Here is a 23,878-nt window from a genome sequence, read left to right as displayed (position 1 = left end):
TTTTATCAAGCTTTTCAGGATGACAAAATTGACCTTAGGTGAATGTGGTGCATTCTGATTGCAAGTGCAGTCTAGCGCACGTGTTTCTGAGCATAACTAAAAGATCTGCACTTCAGGGGTAAGAGAGACCTGAGCTTTTCTAATGCCGTTCCCAAAATGTGTTTTTTTTTATCATTCCAAAAGCTCAGTTTGCTCTGGTTCCTAAAATACCATCAGGGGCTAGACATGTCTTGTAGTAGTTTTTTTCAGGGACAGGTAAATTTTGATTATCGATCTTCGATCTGAGTACAGAGTCCCGATTCTGCATGTAGCAGGTGAAACACGAACACTAGAGAAGTGGACGTCTTCACATAATTTTTGCTTCTTTTTCAAGATACAAGGATTGGTTTCAACCTTTTCTTTTTTGATCTGCAGCAATTGGTGTAAGTAATGCCTGCATAGGTTTATTTATTTCCAAAAATCAGAATTAATCCACCGGCCGTATTAGCATTAGGGAGCTCGGATAAGAGTGTGAGAGCCCGGAGGAGCCTCCGCGATGCAACCAGTCGATGCCACCGATCCTGTAGTCATAGTGGCCGTTGAGATTGAGACCATTCAGATTAGAACGGTAACAACTTGCGTACCACCAGCCGCCACGATACGCGTTCGCACAGTTGCCTTTATCTTCGTCGTTGTCCTTGTCGAAGGTAGAGAACATCCTGCCATCATGCTGGCTGAAACTGTCCCAACCTGGAAAAAATGGCAGGAGAAATAAATATAATGCCGGAAACACCTCTCGCATTTTGATGCCATGCCTCGAAAAAATATGGAGATTGTCTCAAAGACAAAGACACCGGCTGATCCCTCTTTCCTTAAATAGAAAAGTATTGTAACGACCTGGAAAAAGCAAAGTGTGTTGCTCGGCGAGTTGCTTTGCGAACATTTTTGAAACAAGCATCTCTGGCGGACGAGCGACGACAGAAAAATGTACACAACTGCCCTGAACTATAAAGTTGATTGTTCAGCTCAGCTGTGTCCATACTCTGCATTCCTTGCACTGCAAGTGCTGTATGTTAAAAAAAAAATCTCTGGAAAAATATCCTCATCAAAGTAAGCGCTTCCATACACACGTTATAGGCTAGAACCACTCTTGGAAACGTCTATCACCGAGCGAGCAAGGCTGTGCTCTTATTAAAGTAGCGCTCGCTAGAATCCTACTCTTCAGTGTCGCAGAATGCGTGCGACAAGCAGTTGGTTCTTTCGCCTATGGTAGATAGTCTGCTTTTCATCGAACCGAACATTCTTGTTGGACTAACTTGGCTTAGTGGCTTTGGTGCAAAGCTCCTAAGCGCTAGGTTATGGAGCGCAAACATAGCCACAGTGGCTCCATTTGAATGGAGGATAAAACTAAAGACGCCCGTGTGCGGAAGGGCGCCAGTGCACTTTAAGCAGCCACACGGGACGGAATAAACTCGAGCAATCCACGTGCGTAGTCGGGATGCTTCACTCTAAATGTTACCTTGACACAATACTTAAATTTAAAAGGACTCTTAAAACTCGACTAAAGAAATAAAAATACGCTGCGTGTTCGGCCACCTTCAGCCATCCGCGCCGTGTCTAAAGTCAAATAGGAACTGTTTTCACCTCTGAAGTAGACAGTGACGAGCGCAGCTCCCTGATATCGATTAGGAAGTTTGCCGGGATACGATGGTCGCAGCTGGCACAGGACAGGGTTAGTTGGTGAGATATGAGAGAGGTCGTTGCCCTGCAGTTGGCGTAACCAGGCTAATGATCATGATGACGGCACCAATGACCGAGGACCGCCGAACACTAAGCGAGTTTGATTTCTGTACATGGGTTTGGAAAGCAAACATCACTTCAAAATGAAGTTTCTTTGATATCGGAAAGGAAAAAAACATGTAATTCGCGAATAAACAGTGCACCCGTTGCAGATGAGCTAAATAATTCTATCACGAAGCCTTGAAGTGCGAGCTACTACGCGCTTGCAAGCGCCGCTGTGATCTTTGCGGAGATCTGAACGAAGCTGAGCATAGTCGGCGGTGCTCCGAAGATCGGTCCGAGAAACTGGCTCTTGCCTACACTGCGGGAGAAAGAGTGAATGTGGCGCCACCTTCGTGAAATAAGCTGTATGAGTTGTATGATTCAATAACCTCGAATAAGATTGTCATACATAAGTACCACAATTAGCATGCAGATGTCAAATTCCATACAATATCAATCGAATTGCATGCCATATGTATTAAAACGCGCGTATGAGGTTGTTTCATTATACAGCTTTTTTACTAGGGCAGGCTTGGAAGCAAGGACGTAGGTTCCTTGAAAAACAAGCTGTTTACTCGGGGAGCCCCTCTCATCGGTCGCCGGCGACATACCTGGCGACACCAATGTCCTAAAGCTGAAGTGAAAAAAAAACATAGTATGAAGAACTGATAAAAAACACCGCATGCACTAACATCCAAATGATCTCTTTCCAAAATATCCGTGGAAAACGCGACGCGTAAGTAATATAAGGCGCATGCGGCAGGGATGCCGAAAAGGAAAAAGACGAGCACAAAAGGCCAACGCTAAAAGGAAGGTATATCAGGAGCAAGTTTATTGTTTATGCGGGGTTAACGTCCCAAAACGATCAGGCTGTGACAGACACCGTAGTGAAGGGATCCGGAAATTTAGACCACCTGGGATTGTTAATTCTCACTGGCATCGCACAGTACACGGGCCTCTGGAATTTCGCCTCCATCGAAATTCGGCCGCCGCGGCCGGAATCGAACGACGTCTTTTGAGATAGGAGCCAAGCGCCATAACCACTGAGCACCGCGGCGAGTAGGGAGCAGGTTTGGTTTGGTTTACGAAGTTTAACGTCCCAAAAGGACTAAGGCTATGAGAGACGCAGTAGTTGAAGGTTTCGTATAATTTATGCCTCCCGGAGTTCTTTAACATGCGCTTACCTGGCACGCTAAATGGGACTGTGTCATTTCGCCTTTGTGGCGGTATGCTTCATCAGGAGCTACGGAGTACCATGGACCGCGCAGCGAAGTTCGTGAATGATACAGAGGGCATTAGTTTAGAACATCCCGCTTTCTTGTGGTAAGCAATATCTAGGTCAATCCGAGAGGTGTCTAAATGGAGCGTTTCGAACTCGCAAAATCATGATCAAAACATGAAGTGGATGTAATTGTGCTTTGCACTGTAAGGTCTTTGCGTGCAGTTTCTTGATAAATGCTTGATCGAGGCCACAAGCAAAGGTCAGCTAACACGCGAAATTATGAAAGCCGCGCAGGTCAACGTTTTTCAAGAAAAATGCGTCAGCAAACAGTATTGCTTTGCCAGAGAAAACTTAAGCATAGTTAGCAGCAATGCCTGGCGATATTCGACTTTTACTAGTGTTCTTTTGCATTTCCTTTTCATTGTTCAGTGGCCGTGGCGCGCCAGCGCCCGATAGTCCTCACGTGTCACGTTGGCTATGATTGTCTTGGGAATAAAGCAGTCGGAAGTTTGCGCCTATGGTGCGTGTGTCTTGGCACACGGCCCTTCGTGTTTTTTTTTTTGCGCTTAAACTTTATTCTAAATCCTAACCGATAGAGATTTGCACCCTGTACGGACCGCACCTGCCGCACCCCCGTAGTGACGCCACTGCCATGTGGCCTTTTTTCGAGCGCTGCTTTTAGGCGCACGTTCCTGCATTCCGCTACATAGTCGTCATCGGCGTTGCACGCCACTTGACATGCGGCGTGTTACGTCATGTGTCTGGTGGAGTATTGGTAGGTAGTAGCAGAGTGGACCGCCACCTGCCACGGTGACAGCGGAAGAAAGGACAACCGGAAGGTGGATGGCTAGCAGGTGCAGAGTAATAGGCCACCTGCCAGCGGTTGCAGATGGCACGTGAAGAGTTGCGCTCAAATTTCGCACTACCCACTATCGTAATCGTCTTTCAGTGTTTTGCTTGTTTAGGGACTTTATCGATTGTGCGGAGATGAGAACTACTTGCTTATACTCTTTCCACACAGCGTCAACGCAGGTTCGATATAATTGCTCATTATTTCGCCTAATAATACTGGCGATCTGCGTCATGACAAACGGAGCATGATTTGCTCAGTGTGGCTTGCTGACAGTCTGTCGCCGACGGTGTTGAATGTGCATAACAAGAAGTAAACTGAGGTGGCATTTCCCAGAAGTTGGGCTGTTGACTTTATACAAAGCTTGGATAAATCATCCCGTAAAGTACAGCCGCTGCGGTGGCTGAGTGGTCATGGTGCTCGGCTGCTGACCAGAAAGACGTGGGTTTGACCCAGAGTGCGGCGGGAGAATTTCAATAGAGGCGAAATCCTAGAGGCCTGTGTACTGTGCGATGCCAGAGGTCGAAACCCAAGCGGGCGAAATTTCCGGAGCCCTTCACTACGGCGTCCCTCATGGCCTGAGTATGTTTGCGACGTTAAACCTCCATAAACGATTAAGTAAACCATAAAACGGGGCTTAACAACGTTCAGGAAGGTTGGTGGATATGATTCATGCGCCAGACTATGCGTTAGCGTTAGTGTTCCTACCAGAGGAACGCTTGCTGCCGTTGAGGGGATCAGACCGTGAGAGCAGGTGGCGTGATAGAGTAAACTGCCCACTGTGTGTCACGCCATAGCTCTGCTCCATTCTCCAGGTCCAACGCAGCAATCGCCCTGTCGTGCGCGGTGCCCCCTCTCTACCAGCCCTCGATTCTGGCTACCTCAGTGTTCCTCTCGCCGCACGATGCCTCACCCCCCCCCCCCTCCCTCTGATCCTCTTCTCTCTTCCACTTCACTTCCTTCCTGCTCTCCCAGTAAAGTAGAAACGAAGATGTCTCTCTCTTCACTCTGACTTCTGCCAACACTGGCTTCACATGCCAACGCCGGACACCTATTGCGATATTGGGTGCTATAATGCTAGCGCATGAAAGGTGCAAGTGAGGGCGCGTCTAGAATTGCGACATAAACGGTCACTTGCAAGAAGTAAGGGAAACAATGGTTTTCCTACTGAAATGTTCCATGATAGTCGCATGCAATGAATTGCGGCAATATGGAGTCCACATCATGCGAAAAAAGGGGATGACATCCTTAGGTTTTTTTAATGCAGTCCATAAACTTTCTATAAATTTGCATATAGCTTCCATGCAATAGGAATGACGTCATATAGAGTCCGTATGCTTCCATACGTGCTTTCCGTAACATCCGTGCCGAATTCATGGGCTCCATACTGACTCCATACAATCTCGCCTTATGCAAACTTTCAAAACCTAGTGCGAGGTGTCTTCGTACAGAAATGTTTAAGCGAAAAATATGAATGTAGTACTTTCACAAAAAAAACTTTTTTTTTCTTTTTTCGAGCGGTTGAACGCTTTTTTTTTGCATCAACTCATGTTCGTGGTTTCTGTTCCATAATAATGCAATCAATGACAATGTTAGACTGAGACATAATTACTAGTAAGGGCTCCCTGACAGTGCGACTGGTAAAGCAGGCAGGAGCATGTGTCCGAGCTTTTCCATTCTCGCCGGACGCACGAAAATTTCGGTGAATGATACGGCACCATTTCAGAATCCCCGCGAAAGCGATGTCTGGGGAAGAATAAGTGGATACCGGCGGCAAGACGGTCGCGATATGCAGCATGAAACACTAAACAGAATCCTAGTCTTCGGTCGAGCGCATTTTTAGTCAGGCCGTAAATAAAATCATCAATTTAAGAAGCCAAGAAATGAAACGAAACTCATGAACACCAGGTTTGAAACGGAAGACGTGAAACATCGTCCTGTGACTAGGAAACCTGCTTAGTTGTTCAGCCTGCCTCTCGCTACCGCGAACCAGCTCCCCCTTTGATTTCCGCACTCAATGCGTCCAAGACCAAGCCGTGACTTTAATTTTGACCGCCAGAGCTCACTTCATCGTTTTCGGCCGCCGTCGTGGCTTTATGGAGCTCGGCTGGTGACTCGGAAGACGCGTGTTTGGTCGTGTTCAGGGCGGTCCCATTTCGATGAAATATTACACTATAGCAGTGCACGTTAAAAAGCCTCATGCAATCAAAATTATTCGCAACCCTTCAATACGGCGTCCGTCAATGTCGGAGTCGCTTTGGGACGTTAATCATCATAAACAATAAATAATTAATGTTTTCGCTCTGTCGCCATCGCGGCGTCTTCTAGCATTGCTTCGTTCACAAATTCCATGTTTGAGAGCGCTGCGGTCGCGGCGCGAGTGCGCACGGTCTCGTAATACTTTTTTCTTATTCCAGAAATTTTTTTTCACTGAAGGAAATGTAAATGCGTTCTTTCTAGCACATATGAAAATAAAAAAAGTAATCAGTGAGCTGTTTTTGGGGTTACTCTCTAATTTAACACATGAAAATTCGGCAGCAACGGAAGAGCTGTAGAGAATATTTTCTTATTATTCGGTATGCACTTGAACAAAGTTTACAGATACTCTCGCTTAGAACACATAACGGTCACAACATGTTTAAAAGTTTGTCATGGTTGAGGTTGAAAGGTTATTAAAGCTCGGATAAAGTTAGGTGCAACATGCAGCACGGCGGAACGATGCGCAGGTGAGAGACACCTAAGTGTCCATAGCGTTATGTCTCACCTTCAGGTCCCAGAAACGTGCCAGTGTGGAGCTTGAACTGATCAGCCTCGCTGTCAACCCGCACGCTTGCGTAGGCGACCGAAGCTTTGTCTTCTGTCGTGTTCATCAGTACCACGCGGAGAGACATGGTCTCGCCGCTCGAAGTCAGCGCGTGCAACGCACGGTTTCCTGCGTGTTGCATCCCGGTCAATGCAAGAGGATTCAGGTTACCGCAGAACCAAGGCAGAGCAAAAAAGCGTATAGATAACCGGCTTGTTTCTACGAACCACTGGACAGAGACAACTGCTTTAGGTACCGTCAGCAGCACGCTTAAAACGAACGGTCGAGTACGCGTTCTGCACTGACATTGGAGACGCTGATAGCTGGGCTCTGGGTCCGAGGCCATGGTGCACGATACAGCGTGTTTGCGGCGGTTAGAGGCAGTTGGTGCCCTACATTCACCCTAATATGGACTCAGACCGAACTGCCGACGGCCAGCGGCGCTAATGTCACTGGAAGGCACGCACTTGAGTGTTCGTATAAAGCGGGCTATCGGCGGTACTGTTATATGACCGGAGTACTGGAGTAGCGAAAAAAGAAAATATTCGTTTCTTCTTTTTGCATCAAAGTGGCAGATAAAGTGGCGATACATTAAGGGATTACAGGAAAAAGCCGGCGATATTGTACGCTTTTCTCGCGGGGAGTTATTTGATGAAGGCGAAAGGGGGTTTTTAAACAGAAAAAAAAAAACATTTTTATGGAAGCAACCCGTTTTAAAACGAAATTTTTCTCTACCGAGCGTCTAGGGACCAAAGTTAATTTTCACTCGCTAGCATGGCAAAGCCATAGTTTTAAACCTACGCATAAATTACGTGGGACAGCCGGGACAGCACAGATATAAATTATAAATAAAAATCTCTGCCTCTCCCGTAAACGAGAGTAGAGTAAGCATGAAATGTTTACGGGCCTAATGTCATCTCGGTGGACACCCGAACCGCACCGTACAGGAAGGGAGGAACGCCACCACCCGTTCAGCGCGATGCCTTGCCATTTGAACGCAAGGTTTTTTGAGGAAAGGAAATGGCGCAGTAATTCTCTGCCATCTCGGTGGACACCCGAACCGCACCGTAAAGGTAGAGTTACTGTATATGCTACCAAAGGTAGTATATGCTACCTTTGGTAGCATATACAGTAACTCTACGTAAAGGAATGGAGGAGCGCCACCACCCGTTCGGCGCGATGCCTTGCCCTTTGAACGCAGCGCTTCTCCCCCGGGCCCCTGTGCGCCTGCGCGGCTTTGCTTCGATGCGCGAAGCCCCTAAGAGATCACGTATGACAACGAAGTGTAACGTGGCATTTATGTGCTTTTTGCACGCGTTATTAGAAATCGGAAATTATAATTCCGTGCATTATCAAACCCACAGCTCCACTGATATCTTGATAAACATTGAGAAGGCACTGGCAGCAGTTATTTTTTGTCTCGTTTGGAGACCAACCGTTGCTTGCAAGCCGGTCGCGTAGGAGGGCTTAGAGAGTCTCGTTAAATCTCGTTGTCTCGTACGGTGCCCGGATGTTCTCGTTTCAGAGCCCGGATGACTGGATTTCAGTGCCCGGATGATGGCTCTCGGTCTCGGTGTGACGTCACCACACTGCCGACAACGGGAGCTAAAAGCATTTCATGCTTAAAAACAATTTACTTAGTCCGAACATTACCAGTTCTCTGAAAAATCTGAAAAATATCAATTTTTAGTTTTTTGCAAAATATGAAATTACATTCTTCTCTGCATCGTTTGATGTATCACACTTCATCCTGGGCAATTTATATCAACCCGAAAAAGCTATCTGAAAGCAAAGCGGTCAGCGACACACCCCTTGACTACCGAGGTGTGCTTTCCGTTTTTACTAAAAACAAAAAAAAAAACTCGAAATGTTACAGAATTTAGCTGCAAGAGAAAGCTCTCTGGAAACAATCCAAGCTCTTTGGCTACCATTCAAGTTCTCTGGAAACCATCCAGAACCCAAACGAGTCCTTCAACAACTTCGTATGGGAGTGTGCTCAGAAAATGTCTTTGCGGGGCTACAGACAATGAAGATTGCTACATTAGATGCTGTTCTGACCTTCAATGATGGCGCCATCGCAAGAACTAAAGTTCTTGAGGCATGTGGACTATGTCCGGGCAGCAAGACTGTCCGCTGGCTGAAGCAAGTCGATCGGCGTCGAGTTCACTTTGCTGATCGAGCTACGCAGCAAGTGACAAAACAGGCACGAGAAGCTAAACGGCAGGAAAAGAAGCACCAAGCTGACCTAGATGATAACTATGCAGCTGGTGCCTACTGAATAAATTGGTCAAAATGAGTTTGCTAAGTCGGAATCTTGGGATTGAGGGTTTGTTTACTTTAAACACAGTTTTCTCAAAACAAGATTTTTTGTTACGTCGGTACCATTATTTTCTAAATGACAAAAGATATCAAGCTGATTTTTTCTGTGTATGCAGTACATATATGTGGAAATTTACTGTACCAAAATTATCAGCGTGCAAATAATATTGTTTGTTTTAAAATAAAAATATTAACAAAATTTGTTCAAAATTAGGGTGTAGAAAGTAAAAAAATGACTAATAATGTAATTTCTCGTATACTAAAATACTTTTGGTACAGCGGCTAGAAGGTGAAATGCTGAACAAAATGACATATATATCTTGCTGCTATATTTATTAGTTGGTGAGAAAAGTGTACCACAATATGCCCCAAAATACATGGGAAAGATGGGGCTTACCCTGTCCCCTTAACAGATTATGTTTAACAGGGCGTGAGAAAGCATCCGTAATTATGCTAAATACCCAAGAAACGGGGGCTCACAGCGATCCCAGTTTTGCATTGCAGGTTTGAGAAAGTGCCAGCCGAAGAGAAAGTTCTTTCTTTTTCTTTCTGATCTTTCTTGCGTGTCAGCACTGCGTACCTTGAGGGCTGCAGTTAAATAACCAAGAAGAAAGCGCCATGAGGGCACTTATGTTGACTGTGAGCCGCTGGTGATGTTTTCCGGGTAGTGACTTGAAGGTCGCATTGCTGCTTTTATAGTGGTTTCGTACTTACAAATCATTCGTTGGAAAGACGCGAGTTGGGAGTATCTTACCAATCCAGTACTCTTTAGCCGGGTCACCAAAACCACTTGCGTACTCTTCCCAGCTTCGGTTGAAGTAGAACACGTTGTTGCCAAACTGGCCGCGCTTTACAATGGCCTGCAAAGGAAGATATAACCTGGACCAAACAATTTTTGGTGAGCAAATACCTTTGTGAACACACTGGCGCACAGTAGTATGTTTTGTAAAAGTGGCATTTGCAATTGCTTCCGCATTAGCATGGCCGGCAGCCCTGCAGCTGCGACGACACATGTGGTTGTGAAGAGACAACAGAAGATCTCGTGTCTGAATGCTCGGCGCCTAAGGAGAATATGTGAGCTGTGCACTATAGACAGCCTTCATACTCGCCCCCAGACAGAGTGCAACATCCGTTGGCTGTAGCCAGAGCGACCAGCAGAACTGAAAGCATAGAAAGCACTGTTTTGATTCCTGAAGTTCTCGTGCGGCGCAAACGAGTGGGGTTTGGCAGCGCGCATGCCCTTAGACATGCGCGCACATCACATAACCTTTTCTCTTTCCTTGTAGCACATCCTCCTGCATTTTTCATATCGCAGGGCAGCCGACCGTTTATCCTCCCTCTTTCTTTCGTTACTTGTAAAGGAGAAGCCGACATTAAAGGGAAGCTGAAACGGTTTTTTGAGCATTCGAGGTTATTCAATAATTCGAATCTATCAAGCTTCTAGATAAAGCATGCAAAGTATTTTTGCACTAGCATTTAAATAGGTGACATAATCGTCGATTTAAACTGCGACGATGTTTAGGCTTCTCCTCACTACGTTGGAGGAGTGCGAGGAAACTCGTCAGTGACGTCATTGTTGCCGAAATTTCACATGTTCGCAGCTTACGCCTGCATGCCACTGTGGGACGTCATGGGGCGCCAAACAGTGCATCGTGCGCTTCACCTTCGGTGGCGTCAGTTTTCTTCCACGGAATAACCGTTTCTTCGCTGGAAACGTAGTGTCGTCATACGTGACGTCATTATCGGGGCCTCTGCCCGTCGCTGTGCACTTCAGGGAAGCTCAACGCCGACGATGCCTTTATTCGGCGATTACGCCACCGTTTCGAATGCTAGAGCAAAACGATTTCGCAGGCTTTACCAGCTCCTTTCGCACATTTGGCAGCCTTAAATTCATCAAATTCTAAAACCGTTTCAGTTGACCTTTAAGGCGCTGTCTTCGTTTTACCCAAAACGCGTCCACCTTCTCAGTAGGGCCGCACATCGTGCCACTAAAATATGGTATACCAACCTATCAGCCTATTCACTTGTACTGGAGAACAAATATTTCCCCCACACCTCTCAATGTACACTGTCATGTACCCAAGCTTTCTAAACTCATCTGGGCACCTAACATTCTGCCGTTCCGTGCTAAGCTTGCCTAAGCTAAGCCGGAGAACGGGAGAAAACGTGTGGTTCTTCCCCTTGCCGAGGGTCTGTCAAAAGCACAGATTGCTGTAAAGGGCACGAAACCATGGCTGGACATCGTGGATATTTCTTTCCACGCTCCGGACGACCGCGTCTACAAGAAACACTCAGAGGTGAGCGATATCATTCGTATCGCGCAGGTTGTCGTAGCGTGAAGGCAAGTGAAACTCGTTGCTAAAGCTCAGAATATACGACGGGGACGCTGTTCTGCCGGCTGCGGCCTGTAATCGAATGTTTCCCGCGGGTTTGCAGAAGACGAAATTGATATCCGGAATGTTGACGCACCAGCAATGAAGAAAATGCCGTCGATATCCATCACTGTAGCCCGCAAGAGCACAAAATCGTGGCAATCCCGTGCTCAAGCGTCTCCAACAGCTCTGATATGTATACGATGACTTGTGCATAGAAGGATATTCCTTCAGCTGCCGTTACATGCGGCCGGTGACAGAAACAATACAGTAAAATTTTTATACTGTATTGTGGTCACCGAGTATAGCGTATTTTGTGATTCTTGATTTGTCGAAGAAAACATACACTCGCCAAGGTTCAAAGAAAATAAAAAGAATTGACATTTCGGCTTCTGTGTCACAATGGCGCCGCTGCTGCCATCTATGGCGTGCCAAAAGTGCACAAGGAGGGCGCACCGCTCCGTCCAATTGTGGACTTTACATGGTCCCCATTGAACAAGCTCTCTGGCTACCTTCATCGGGTGCTGGCCCCTTTAGCGGGAAAAACCGCTACGCACGTCCGGGATGGAAGCGACTTCGTCGAGAAGCTGAAGAATGTGCCCATTGACGACACCCAAGTAATGGCTTCTTTCGCTGTGAAGCCTCTGTTCACATCTGTGCCTGTCGATTTTGTGGTGGAGTGTTGCAAGAAAGCCATGAACGAAGACGCGACTTTGCCTGAACGAACCCCGATTGAAGCCGACGACCTCTGCCGACTCCTAAAACTCTGCCTCTCCAATACTTACTTCACCTTCAACAAGAGCTTCTACAGAAAGACTTTCGGAACAGCCATGGGTGCCTCAGTTTCTGTAGTAATTGCTAACCTTCCCTTATAATCAATAGAATCCGTAGCACTTGCCTCATTCGACCCCCCACCGCAGTTTTTTGTACGCTATGTCGATGACTGCTTGTGTGTCATCAGCCAGCCAGACGTACACAGGTTTCTAGCGGACCTCAACACGTTCCAGCAAAACATTCAGTTCACCCTAGAGAAGGAGGTGGATGACCACATCGCTTTCCTCGATGTCTTCGTGGAACGCTCACTCCATTCTCTGGAAACCACCGTCTATCGTAAGCCCACTCACACCGGAAGGTACCTAAACTTTCGGTCATCTGATCCCATCAGGCACAAGCGCTCAGTCGCTGCGTCTCTGTTCTACCGCGCACTTAGGATATGCTCAAGTCCTAAGCACAGAGCCGCAGAAGTAAAACAGGTCCGGCAAAACTTGATACGGAACGGTTATCCAGCCCAAATACTACGATCACAGGAACGACGCACCTCTGCTCCGACTATACGGAGTGAGGCATGCGCAAAGACGCGGATGCCGATTCCGTATGCCCACGGCGTGAGTGAGAACCTTGGTCGCATCTTTTCAGATTATGACGTTCATGTGGCCCATGTTCCTTCGTGCAAACATCTTTGCAGGTGTGGTCTACAAGATCCCCTGCCGTGATTGTGACGCTTCCTATATCGGAGAAACCGGAAAATTCAAGACCAGGCTCAAACAGCACCAAAATGACGTCGCCAAAGGAAAATCTAACTCAAACGCTTTATCCCAACATCATCAGGAAACTGGCCATACCATCGACTGGGACGCCGCACGTGTAATTGGAAAGAAAATTCATTACCAAAACGACTTCTCATAGAATCATTGTGCATTCAATCCGCGCCAAACACGATTAACCGGAACCGTGGTAATCTCCCAGAGATATACCTGCGCACCCTTCGAAAAACCGCCCATATATAGCTCACCTACCCGTCCTTCGCTTCTTTGTGATCAAGGCACCCGTACGGGCGCCGAAACGTCAATTCTTTTTATTTTCTTTGAACCTTGGCGAGTGTATGTTTTCTTCGACAAATCAGTATGAATTTTCCTCGCCAGACGGGATTCCGTCGAACCCTAGACTTCATTTGTGATTCTTATTCAGGCTGTGTTTAATTGCAGTAGCTTCGACAACCACGGAACTAGAGGTCGGCAAAATGATCTGCTTAAGCCACCTGTATCCTTGCTTTGATCTGAGTCAAATCGAATGCCGCTGTAGACAGTAATGAACGCATTACTGAATTAATTTTTAGGTTCAGTCTGGCAGTACGATGACCATAAAAAGTCAGCCCGTAGTTTAAGAGACTGTAGGCAAAATCATGGTCAATAAGAATTCGCACGAATATTACAGAGGCCACACATATTCGAGACGATCACCACCAACATCATAGTGTTTGTGCCATTTCGACTTTTTTATACGTTATTTAAACCGGAGGCGACCATGTACGGAATACGCAGTGTCGAGCGCAGGCGGCTCTTCCCGTGATTTCCGTGCTTCGAACAATGTACTGCCTCGTTTGTGGTTTTGCCGTTAGCGTTTAGAGGTAATCTCCGTGCAGCGCTCTGATTTATTTCTACTCTCGACTGAACTTCTGCCGTTAGGCACAAAACCGCATTCCCGAAGGTACGCCCTGCCATCGTTTTCACTTTCCAAACACCTCTAAGACTGCCACCTACTGACACCGAGCACTTCCCCTCTGCTTCATCCTCGCGCTATCTTCACTATCACAGTCATTTATCCTTCGCTGCGCTCCGCGTTCGCTCTTTTGCATCCTCCGCTCTGCTCCACGTTCACACGGTGCGGCCGTCAGACTGCGCTCGACTCAGGACGGCGTTCTTTAGAGCTGCGCTTTAAACGTACTTCGACTGACGTCAGTCTACCATTCGCCCGACAGGAATAGGCGATCATAGTTGTGCACAAAGCATAGACGCTGATTCGTGTTTTCAGGGGGCCACGAGCGCAACGTCTCACTGAGCCTCTGTCGTTAGAGAAAGGGGACTGGTACGAGAGGCTGTATGACGCGAATGAGATGCTTAACGCACTCACCGTCCAGCCTCCGCCGTCGGTGTCCATGTCGCAGTACACTTTCTGGCCAGAACTTCCAGCCGCCTTGTGGAACACGTTGTACACTCCGGTAATGTTCTGGCCGGCTCTCAGGAGGTCGCCGCAATGGCGGGGGAAAATTAAATCTGAATAAAAGAGACGTACATAAGACGATGATCTATTTATCCTGCTTGGACCTGCTTATTCATGTTCACTGAAGTACAGTCAAACCCGAATATAACGAACTCAGATAGAGCGAATTATTCCTTATAACGAACACTCGAAGTTGTGATATCGTTATCCATATGAAATGTATTTTTTATAACGAATTACACATTGGATACAGCGAACTCTCAGCGCGCGCGATCGCTCACCAAACGCCCGCCAACGCGCCTTTGTGCCCGCATCCAGTATCTCTAGGCAGCCATTTCCGGGCCGCAATCGGTGCCGCAATCGGTGCCGCAATCGCCGCGATCGCCGCTATCGCGTGCAATCGGTCGTCAAAGGACCGCCAACGCGGTACTGCGCCGGTTCCATGTCGCGACGCCCCGCTGCCTGCCCCCGCGCCGCGCTTTCGTGAAATGCAGGGCAATCGGCCCGGGAGGCTCTTTCTGCAGTAGCTTAGGGCTCCCTCCACTGCGCATGCGCGGCCCCGCGACGCTTTCCCGCGTCTTCTCAGCTTTCTTTGCTCGCGTTTGCAAGTCGTGCTGCTCGCTTCCGGACGTCCCTACTTTGCTGCCGACACATTCCGCCGCTACATCCTGCATGATGACGACGAAGCAGCGGCGTGCCGTGCCGCTTTCCTACAAACTTGAGATGATTAAAGGCTGACGTTGCCGCGCACTTCAAGATTCCGAGGAGCACGTTAAGCACCATCTTGAAAAACAAGTCGGCCATCAGAGGAAATGCGCAGGAGCACCCAAACGCTGACGGCTGTCGTCTTCGCAATCCGGCTTACGAACTCGTGTATAACGAATTTGGTACTGAGGTTTGTTAAAGGTTCGTTAAAAGCGGGTTCGGTTATAACGAAATACTTCATATAACGAACTATTCGCGTTGAATCATGCTATTCGTTATAAACGGGTTTGACTGTATCCTACATAACGAAGCGTCTAGTCACGACATAACATACGAATTCCAAGTTTCAAACCCTTTCCAGCGTTTCTTCCCAAATAACTACACAATAGGGTTCGGCGCAACACACGTCTGTGTACGTGAGGTGCCAGTGGTAGTAGTATGAGCAACGCTGAAAAATCGTCATCACCATCATCAGCCTGACTACACCCACTGCAGAGCTAGTGCCTCTCCCATATCTTTCCATTTAACCCTGTCCTTTGCCAGCTTTGGCCACCGTATCCGCACAAGCTTCTTAATATCATCCGCTCACCTAACTTTCTGCCGCCCTCTGCTATGCTTGCCTTCTCTTGGAATCCACTGCATTACCATTAAATATAGCCTGAACTACTGAAAAGGGAAATGAAAGCTGTATCAAGTTCACGTATCTTACTTAAACCCTCCCTGTAGTTATAGTTCATCGGTCCTTATGAATGCCTTGCTCAGTTTTCTTGCAGAGCCTGGCTTCCTTTAAAGCGTGGGAGAGAAAAAAATCGCTGTTATAATACGTTGTTTCAGAGTTTTCGTCAAGGGGATCGGCGTAGAAGCGACAGAGTTGCGCAGGCGCATGAGAGTTTCGCCAAAGATATTCCAAATTCTTAGACAACGCAGACATCTGCCGTCAGCCCATAGCCGTAATCTCCATCTTCTAGAGCATTAGCTCCTAGTTCGTGAGCGTGCGCTCCTAGCGCATATTGCATTGAAAACGATAAAAGCAATACGCCTGCCACGCTTCTACGTCATCACTGATCGCCTGCGCACATGTCTCTTGTTTGAGCTGTTGGCACTCATTGATGGTTCCTGCCCTGTCCGCCTGAGCTAATCGGTGTGCTCCTCTCTTCATACAGATTAATATTTGCAGTGCCTTAGCTTTTCTTAGATCGTTCCTTAGTTCCAGCACTGTAGGCGTCGACTCCGTTCGAAGAGCAGACGTCGTCATAGCGCCAAGATGTTGCGCGAGTAACTGAACGGCGTTTTTATGCTTTATTGCGCTAGCATTAGAGTTGTCGTCACACCTTAACCCCGCCGATGTCTAAGGCGAAATTAGCTGGTTGGTGGAGAGAATTCAAGTGACGCAGTGACGTCATCACAATCTGCCATTCATGGCAAGTGGCAAGCTATAACCGCAATTTGAGCAACGTGCCCACCGTGGCAGGTGGAAATCGAATAATGATTGGTCTAGAGATGTCACCTGACTTCATGACGTCATCACAACTTACCTGCCGGGATGTAGCAACGCAGATAGAGAATTGAAATAAAAAATCAGAAGAAATTGTGATATATAGAAACGTCGGCACCATCAAAGCAGAGCGGGTACCTTCAACTGCACCTAGCTGGCCAAATATGGTGATTGATGGGCCAAAAATTGCAAAAAAAAACTGTTGCAAACACGCAGACAAGTTGCGACAGAAGCTGCGAAAATGTGAAATTAATGAGTCTGACGATGACATAAGCGGCCTCGTAGATTTGTAGCGACAGCTACACTACGCCAGCCGCTTCTCGAGGTCAGCGTGGCTGCGCGCTGAGCCTTGGCACCACCACTCCGCCAGCTGTGCGCATGCGTGGAGCGACGTCAGAGTCCACAACTGGTGTTAAAGTCACTGGAACTCTGAAAGTACCGCAGCTGTTTTCTCTTCGCCGCCGCGCCGCCTATTGGACAGTTGCGATCACGTGATTAGACGCCTCCATAGATGGTCCACTCGCTCTAGGAGCCGACGGGGCGCAGTGCTTCTGAGGTGGTTGGACGGCGTGTTTTACGAAGTAGCACGTTCAGTATCGCGTCTGTGTGCGTGTGTGTCTGTCTGCACGCGTGTGCGCGCGTGTGTCTGTGCCTCTATCTGAGCGTATGTCTGCGTGCATGTGCGTGTCTCTGTGCGCGCGTGTGTGTGTCTGTGCGCTCGCCTGTCTCTGTGTGCGCGCATGTGTGCTGCGTGCGCGCGCGTCGGTGTGCGTGCGTGCGTCTGTGTATGCGTGTGTCTCTGTCTGTGTGCGTGTGTGTGCGTGTCTCTGTGCGTCGTGTGTCTGCGTTTGTGTGAGTGCGACAGCTATAAATGTCTTCGGAGACGTTGCTTTACGAGATTTTTTTTCCCTGCTGGTCATCGATATTGGCTAATGAGGCTTAAATCAAAAATGATAAACTGCGGAGTTTAACGTCCCGAAGTGACACGTTAGCTATGAGGTGTGCCGAAGTGGAGCGCAGTGGGGGAATTTATGCCACCTGGAGTTATTTAACGCGTTCTTACATCGCACTACGCACGGGAGTTTTTGTATTTTGCCTCCATCGAAATACAGCAACAGCGCGTCCGCATGCTATCTGGCTATCTGTCTGCACAGTTAGAGCGTTGGCCCCCTCGTCGACCTTGGGGTCGCCCAACTACCTCCTGAGCTGGCTCACCAGCTGGCCTGCGAATCTGTACACCGGGCGCCGGGGATCCCATGGACGAGCCCACCAACGGAGCAGGCGGTTACAGACACACTGTCGACGAATGCTACACCCGGCAAAAATTAGACTTAGCTGAATTACCACCACCACACCCATCCTTATCGATCCGTGAAGCTCGCATTCTACGCCGAATACAGTTTAATCTCTTACGTACACCAGCCAAACTTTATCTGTACCGGCACACTTCCACACCTCAGTGCCCAAACTGTCCACACACATATCCAGACATAGAACACTGCCTTACACAATGCTACGTAGCCTTCCAGTCCCCCGCCTATCCTTTCCCGCCACCCCCACCGTGGCCCACCTGGCTTGCCTCCTGGGGCCTGAACCTGCAACGCGCCCTCGTCACCTTGGCCCAGGACCTATTGAACGCCTAACATAAAGGCTGTTAATAAAAAGTGTCACACCACCACCACCACCACACACAAGCCTCTGACCGGCGACTGACCACACAGAGGGAAGAACAGGCGGCAGGAAAATGTAAGCGAACGTTTCATACATAGCAAACTTCCAAGTGAACCGATTTACTAAACGTTTTGTTATATCCCGCTGGTATGTACGCAGCCTGCTGGCTTTAAAGTTTTCCGGATCCCGAAAACATGCATTTGCGAACCTCTCACGGAAGCGACAAGACAAGCCCGCTTCTTGCGTTGTCAGCACACACCCGTGGGCTCAAGAATACGAGGGGCTGCGCAGCTGTCGTGCAACGCTTTCAAGATTTTTGTAAACCTTCACCTCATCGAAGCTCTCAATCATGAACACTTTCATTGATTAATTTTTGCGCAAAACCGATAAACAAGGCGGCCGCAAGGGAGACTTTCTTCGCCTAGCAGACGACGCGCTCGCCGCGCTGGACCACCTCTGGCAACAACACCCCAATGTTGCCTGCGCGCCGCCCGTGGTTGCGGTACTTTCAGAGTTCCAGTGTCTTTAACTTCTGTGTACGCCGCGCGCCCCACCGCGGCGCCGATGGCGGAGCAGACGCCGCACGCCTCGTCAGTTGTGCGCATGCGCGGACTGACGTCAGAGCACACAGCTGGTGTGCGGGCCGCGCGCCTACATTACGCTAGCATTTCGAGCCTTCAGCGTGGCAGCGCCGTGGTAAGCCACGTGATGCGGAGCAGCTGCCGGCGGCGAAGCGCGCCGGCGAAACCCAGTGGGGGAGGAGTGGAGAAGAGGAGAGACTGCATCCACGTCCAGGGACGAAGATGACTTTCGGAGATCGACGAAAACGCAGTTCTTGCCTGCGGAACAGCGGCTAGTGGTTTTCCGGCGGTGGAGAGGTAGGTCGGTGTCGCATCGGCGAGGGCGAGCGACGACGCGGAAAGGGCGAGGGGTGCGCAGGCGAGTACGGGCGGTCAAAATGCGACGAGTGCTGAAGCAGTGCACGGGGAGGGGACGGTGGCTGGACATAGGCTGCCGGGCTCTGGTCGGATACGTCCGGAGGCGTGCGATGGCGATACAGACGTGCAACGTGGCCTGGGAGGCCACATGGGAAGCAAATGGGCCGGTTGTCAGAGGTGCGCCAAGGGTTCGCAGGAGGTGATACACGGCGCTGGGAGTGAAATGAACGCGGGGGTGCGGCGTAGGAAGAAAAACGTGCGGTGGTGGTGGCCGTGCCACGGCTTCGGCATAAGAGAGGGGAGCAGGAAACTATGTTCGTGGGGACGAGAGAGCTTTGGAATAGGTGAGAGGAGCTGTGAGCGGCGCGTCGGCAACTTGTTCGCGAATAACATGGCGAACTCCGGGCGGCAGCTGCGAGGTAGATTCCTGAGTGCTGGGCAGCAGTGATAACTGTCGAGAAACTTCTTCCCGGACGAAGTCCTTAATATTGACACATGCCTTCCTTAGAAGATGAGGAAGACCGCAACGGGCCATTGGAGAAAGACGAAGTGACTCTGCTCCGTCTCGTGCTGACCTGACTGGCTGCCGGTGTTCCTCGGCGCAGGAGACTTCTTTGTAACGTTACGTTACAAATCTGGTGGAAGTGCTGGGTACGCTTCCAGCGCATAATCTACCTCTCACTACGGAGCTTACTCCGGTACATCAGCGCCTCGGCCGCCGCCTACGTGGAGAGCCCCCGGAATTTGGACCCCTTTCGGCCGCTACCAGGACGACGCAGCCTCGGGCCCCTGTAACATCTGCGGCAATGACATCTGAGAGTAGGCTTCCGGCAAACATCCTCTGCCATCAGCCGCGAACACCACCGTCTTTTCATGGAGACGTGTTCGAGGACGCCGAGGACTGGCTTGAGGCCTTCGAGCGTGTGGCACGTTATAACGGGTGGACGATGAGCGTAAGCTCCACAACGTCTACTTTGCTCTTGAAGAGTCGGCGCGGACATGGTTTGAAAACCATGAGGCTTCCTTTCCATCCTGGGAAGCCTTCTGTCGTGACTTGAAGGCCACTTTTCCAAGCGCCGACCGCCGGGAGCGAGCAGAAGCTGCGCTGAACTCGCGCAACCAGCGCCAAAACGAGAGCGTGCGCATGTTTTATGAGGACATGACGCGCCTTTTCAAGCGCGCAGACCCACAGACGCCAGAAGACAAGAAGCTGCGCCACCTGATGCGGGGTGTGAAGCAAGAACTTTTCGCAGGACTAGTGCGCAGCCCACCGCGCACTGTTGCGGAGTTCCTCAGTGAGGCTACCACCATGGAGACGACGCTGCAACACCGGGCTCGTCAATACAATCGCGACGTGAACATCATTGGGTCCGACGCACTACCTATGCAGGGCGGTGGCGATATGGATGCACTACGCAACCTCGTCCGTTCTGTCGTGCGAGAAGAACTGCAAGCACTCCCGATGCCTTACAACACGCCGTCCTTTCCATCACTAGCTGAAGTCGTCCGGTACGAGGTGCGTATGGCAGCTGAGCGAGTTCCTGACGTTTCCTACCAGCTCGACGCGAGACCCACCTACGCGTCCGTCCTACGTAGGGCTCCCACGCAGGACCACAGTATCAACACCGCAGCTCCAGGAATGGAGCCGCAGGGTCCTCCTCGCTACACCCCTCCGCCAACCTATCAGCGACCCCGTAAGAGTCAAGTATGGCGGGCCCGCGAAAGAACGCAGAGTCGTCAGTGACATCGGAGATGGCTGCGACCGTTTCGTCGGTTTGTCGAGTGACGACACGTTGCTGGTGAAGCTCGTTCGTAACTTTGGCACAGGGTGATGACATCAGCAACTGTGCGGGGCTCTTTTACCAGTAACATCTGTAAAGGGCATTCACGGAGGCCTTTTAAGATATGCCTAACCTTGTCGCTTTCGAGCATCGAGGAGTTGACGCGATGGCACAGGTCTAAAACATCCTCGATGTAGCTGGTGAATGTTTCCCCTGACTGCTGCGTCCGGCCGCGCAAACGATGTTCGGCGCGAAGCTTGCGGACTGCAGGGCGTCCAAAGACACCCGCAAAGCGGGCTTTGAAGGTGGCCCAAGCCGTGATGTCGGCTTCATGATTAGTGTACCAGAGTTTTGCGACTTGCGTGAGGTAAAAGAGGACGTTGTGTGTTTAAAAATGTCATTCCACTTATTGTGTGTGCTGACGCATTCGTAAGATGAAAGCCAATCTTCGACGTCTTGATCGTCAGTGCCACTGAGGACTGGCGGGTGCCGGTGGCGAACCATTCCGGAGGAAGCAACAGAAGGGACCGGAGAAGCTGGGCCAGAGCTGATGCTGCCGTAGGCCGTCATCGAGGTGGGGAGCCGACGGCTGCGGAGCGTCAGGGTGGAAAGAGAAGGTCGAAACCCGCGACCTTCACCAAGTGTGCGGCGGGATCTAACGCACTGGTAGCCTCAGAAACGCAGCACCGATGTTCTGGTTTCGAAGCTCGTACTTCTTGCCTCGTAGATGATGGTGATGATGTCCTCAGGCTCAATGGCACATACCCACGTCGGTGGTTTCACTAGGGTGAATAGGGGATACAAAAGCACAGATGTACAAGGAATGGAGTATGTTGATAATTTTGGGACATAGAGCTAGAATTTGTACAAAACAAAAAATACCCGCTATGTAATGTAATATACCCCTATGTAATGTAATACCACCCCTATGTAATGCCCAGGTGGGCCTTTAGGGTAAATAAATGAAAAAAAAAGTAGTGAATTCACATTCTAGCAGAGGAATCTCCTCGTAATCTGCCGGGTGGCTACAGTCCTCGTCTTCTTTTACGTCTACGGGTTCGGCGCAACTTCTAACTACACCATCTATTTCACAAAAACACCATGAATGGCTCAAAAACTTCAAGAATTCACACCGCATTCTTCCACGTTCATATAATTCAACCATATTCTTCGAAATATCACCTTTATGCCCAAGTTATTGATTTCTTTGTCATCCGAAGCTGTTGTCATGAAAACTCACCTATAGTGCCCTGTAATAAAATATTTCACCGTTGGAGAGAATACAAAAGTTTTAGCACCAGGCAGCACTTCCTTGGCGCACCATAGAATTTCGGTGTGTCCATCTTTCTTCCTTGTTTTTGAAAAGCAATCCGTTTTTCTAGGTTCGAGATGGCTCTACTATTCCGTCCAGCAGGAATCTCAATTCTATTCGGCACTACTGACTTCGTGGAAACAGACCTAGACGCTTCGCGAAAAATTATGAAAAGCCGCGGTGCATAATTCAAGACGCCGTGCTGCAGAATGTTAGTTTTATTGCAGCGGCAATAGCTCGATGCCGTACTCAGACGCTTTACCATGCGGCATTTTTTTTAATTTTAGGTATTACATTTTCTTTCCAAGTACTTAATAAAAGATTTCTAAGAATAAAGACTGGAAGTTGTCGAAAATATACAGTTCCTGTGGTCTCCAAAATACCATGAAATGATCAAAGTTATCCTTACAAAAAATGAGGTAGGCATGATGAGGTTAAATGATCGGGGACAAGAGGCGAAAAAATAAGAATGGACGTGGGAAAGGTATAAAAGAAAATAAACAGAATGCAGTAAAATTATTCATTTAAATACATCCAAAAATTGAATAACCGCTAAAATAAGTCAGGCGAATAATTTTGAACCAGACGTACTGAGCGGATCATGGGGGCAAATTTTAATTAGGCGAGATAGCCGACAAGTGTACGAGTTTTTAAGAAATCAATAGCTTGCGCGCGACGGAGAGTAACTAGTGTTAACAGAGATATTGAACTACAAATTAAAAGACAAGTCGAAATTTCAGCCTATTTGGTTCCAGAGCAATTGCTTGGTCAGGCTTGTTTCAGTATTCACGCCGATTACACGTGCTTCTCTCCGGGTAGGAGGTCAAGCGTGCGAGAGAGACAACTCACTCTTGAGGTCAGCTAGTGTCCGTGCCGTCGCCAGCGCGCCGGTGGGACCCAGTTGAATTCTTGGCGACAAGCTGAGCGTTGAGGCAGCGGCCATGGTGACTGTAGCCAACATGCCCACGAAAACGACGTTTGCAGCCATGACGACGACTAGCGACGACCTACGATGAAGAGGAACTCACATAAGGGCCTACACGTGGTCATTTCTGGGATAGTTCCATATAAAACGCACAGCGCGTAATCTTGGGTTGATTAGCTGTTTGATATTCGACAAGAAACTTATGTTAGGTATTGCGAAAATCCGCCATCATCTGCTAAAATAAAACTTCGGCCGAGGTTTAATGCCGATGTTTTTACCGCAAAATTATTTTGCTTGTTCTGTATTGAGCTCGTTGTTTTTGTACCGACGCTATTTATGGAGAGTGCTATATATATATATATATATATATATATATATATATATATATATATATATATATATATATATAGATATAAATTATTTTGCTTGTTCTGTATTTAGCTCGTTGTTTTTGTACCGACGCTATTTATTCAGAGTGCTATATATATATACCAAGCCATAGTTGAAGCGACATGCACGTCAAGGTATTTGTGCGAATGTACTAACTCCAACAAAAGATGATTTGAGAAATTAGCGGCGATACTACTGCAAGCTCTCGATACGAGAAGAGGTTGGCGTTTGTTGGTAATGAGTTGAGTCTAAATTATTATATATATATATATATAGAGTTAACAATGCTAATCGAATACATCCACACTAACTTTGCTAAAGCCTATTCCTCCGT

General features: G+C 48.6%; 2 protein-coding genes across 2 annotated transcripts in view; both read right to left on the bottom strand.

Moving 5' to 3' along the window:
• LOC149363038 (techylectin-5A-like) overlaps positions 1–23,878 on the bottom strand; it is a 180,420-nt gene that overhangs the window by 75,209 nt on the left and 81,333 nt on the right. The gene's annotated exons all lie outside the window — the stretch shown is intronic.
• LOC149363040 (techylectin-5A-like) lies at positions 158–23,217 on the bottom strand. The gene is made up of 6 exons (XM_089567491.1): positions 23,079–23,217; positions 21,631–21,699; positions 14,238–14,380; positions 9,710–9,815; positions 6,598–6,765; positions 158–729 (listed from the first exon to the last, which is right to left on the bottom strand). The coding sequence occupies exons 1-6, from the start codon at positions 23,215–23,217 to the stop codon at positions 467–469; spliced, it is 888 nt and encodes a 295-aa protein (XP_089423617.1). The 3' UTR covers positions 158–466.

This window comes from Amblyomma mixtum, chromosome 2 (assembly GCF_055824585.1).
Source record: "Amblyomma mixtum isolate Tamu chromosome 2, ASM5582458v1, whole genome shotgun sequence".
Classification (NCBI taxonomy): domain Eukaryota; kingdom Metazoa; phylum Arthropoda; class Arachnida; order Ixodida; family Ixodidae; genus Amblyomma; species Amblyomma mixtum.
This window is presented reverse-complemented; position numbering and strand designations above follow the sequence as displayed.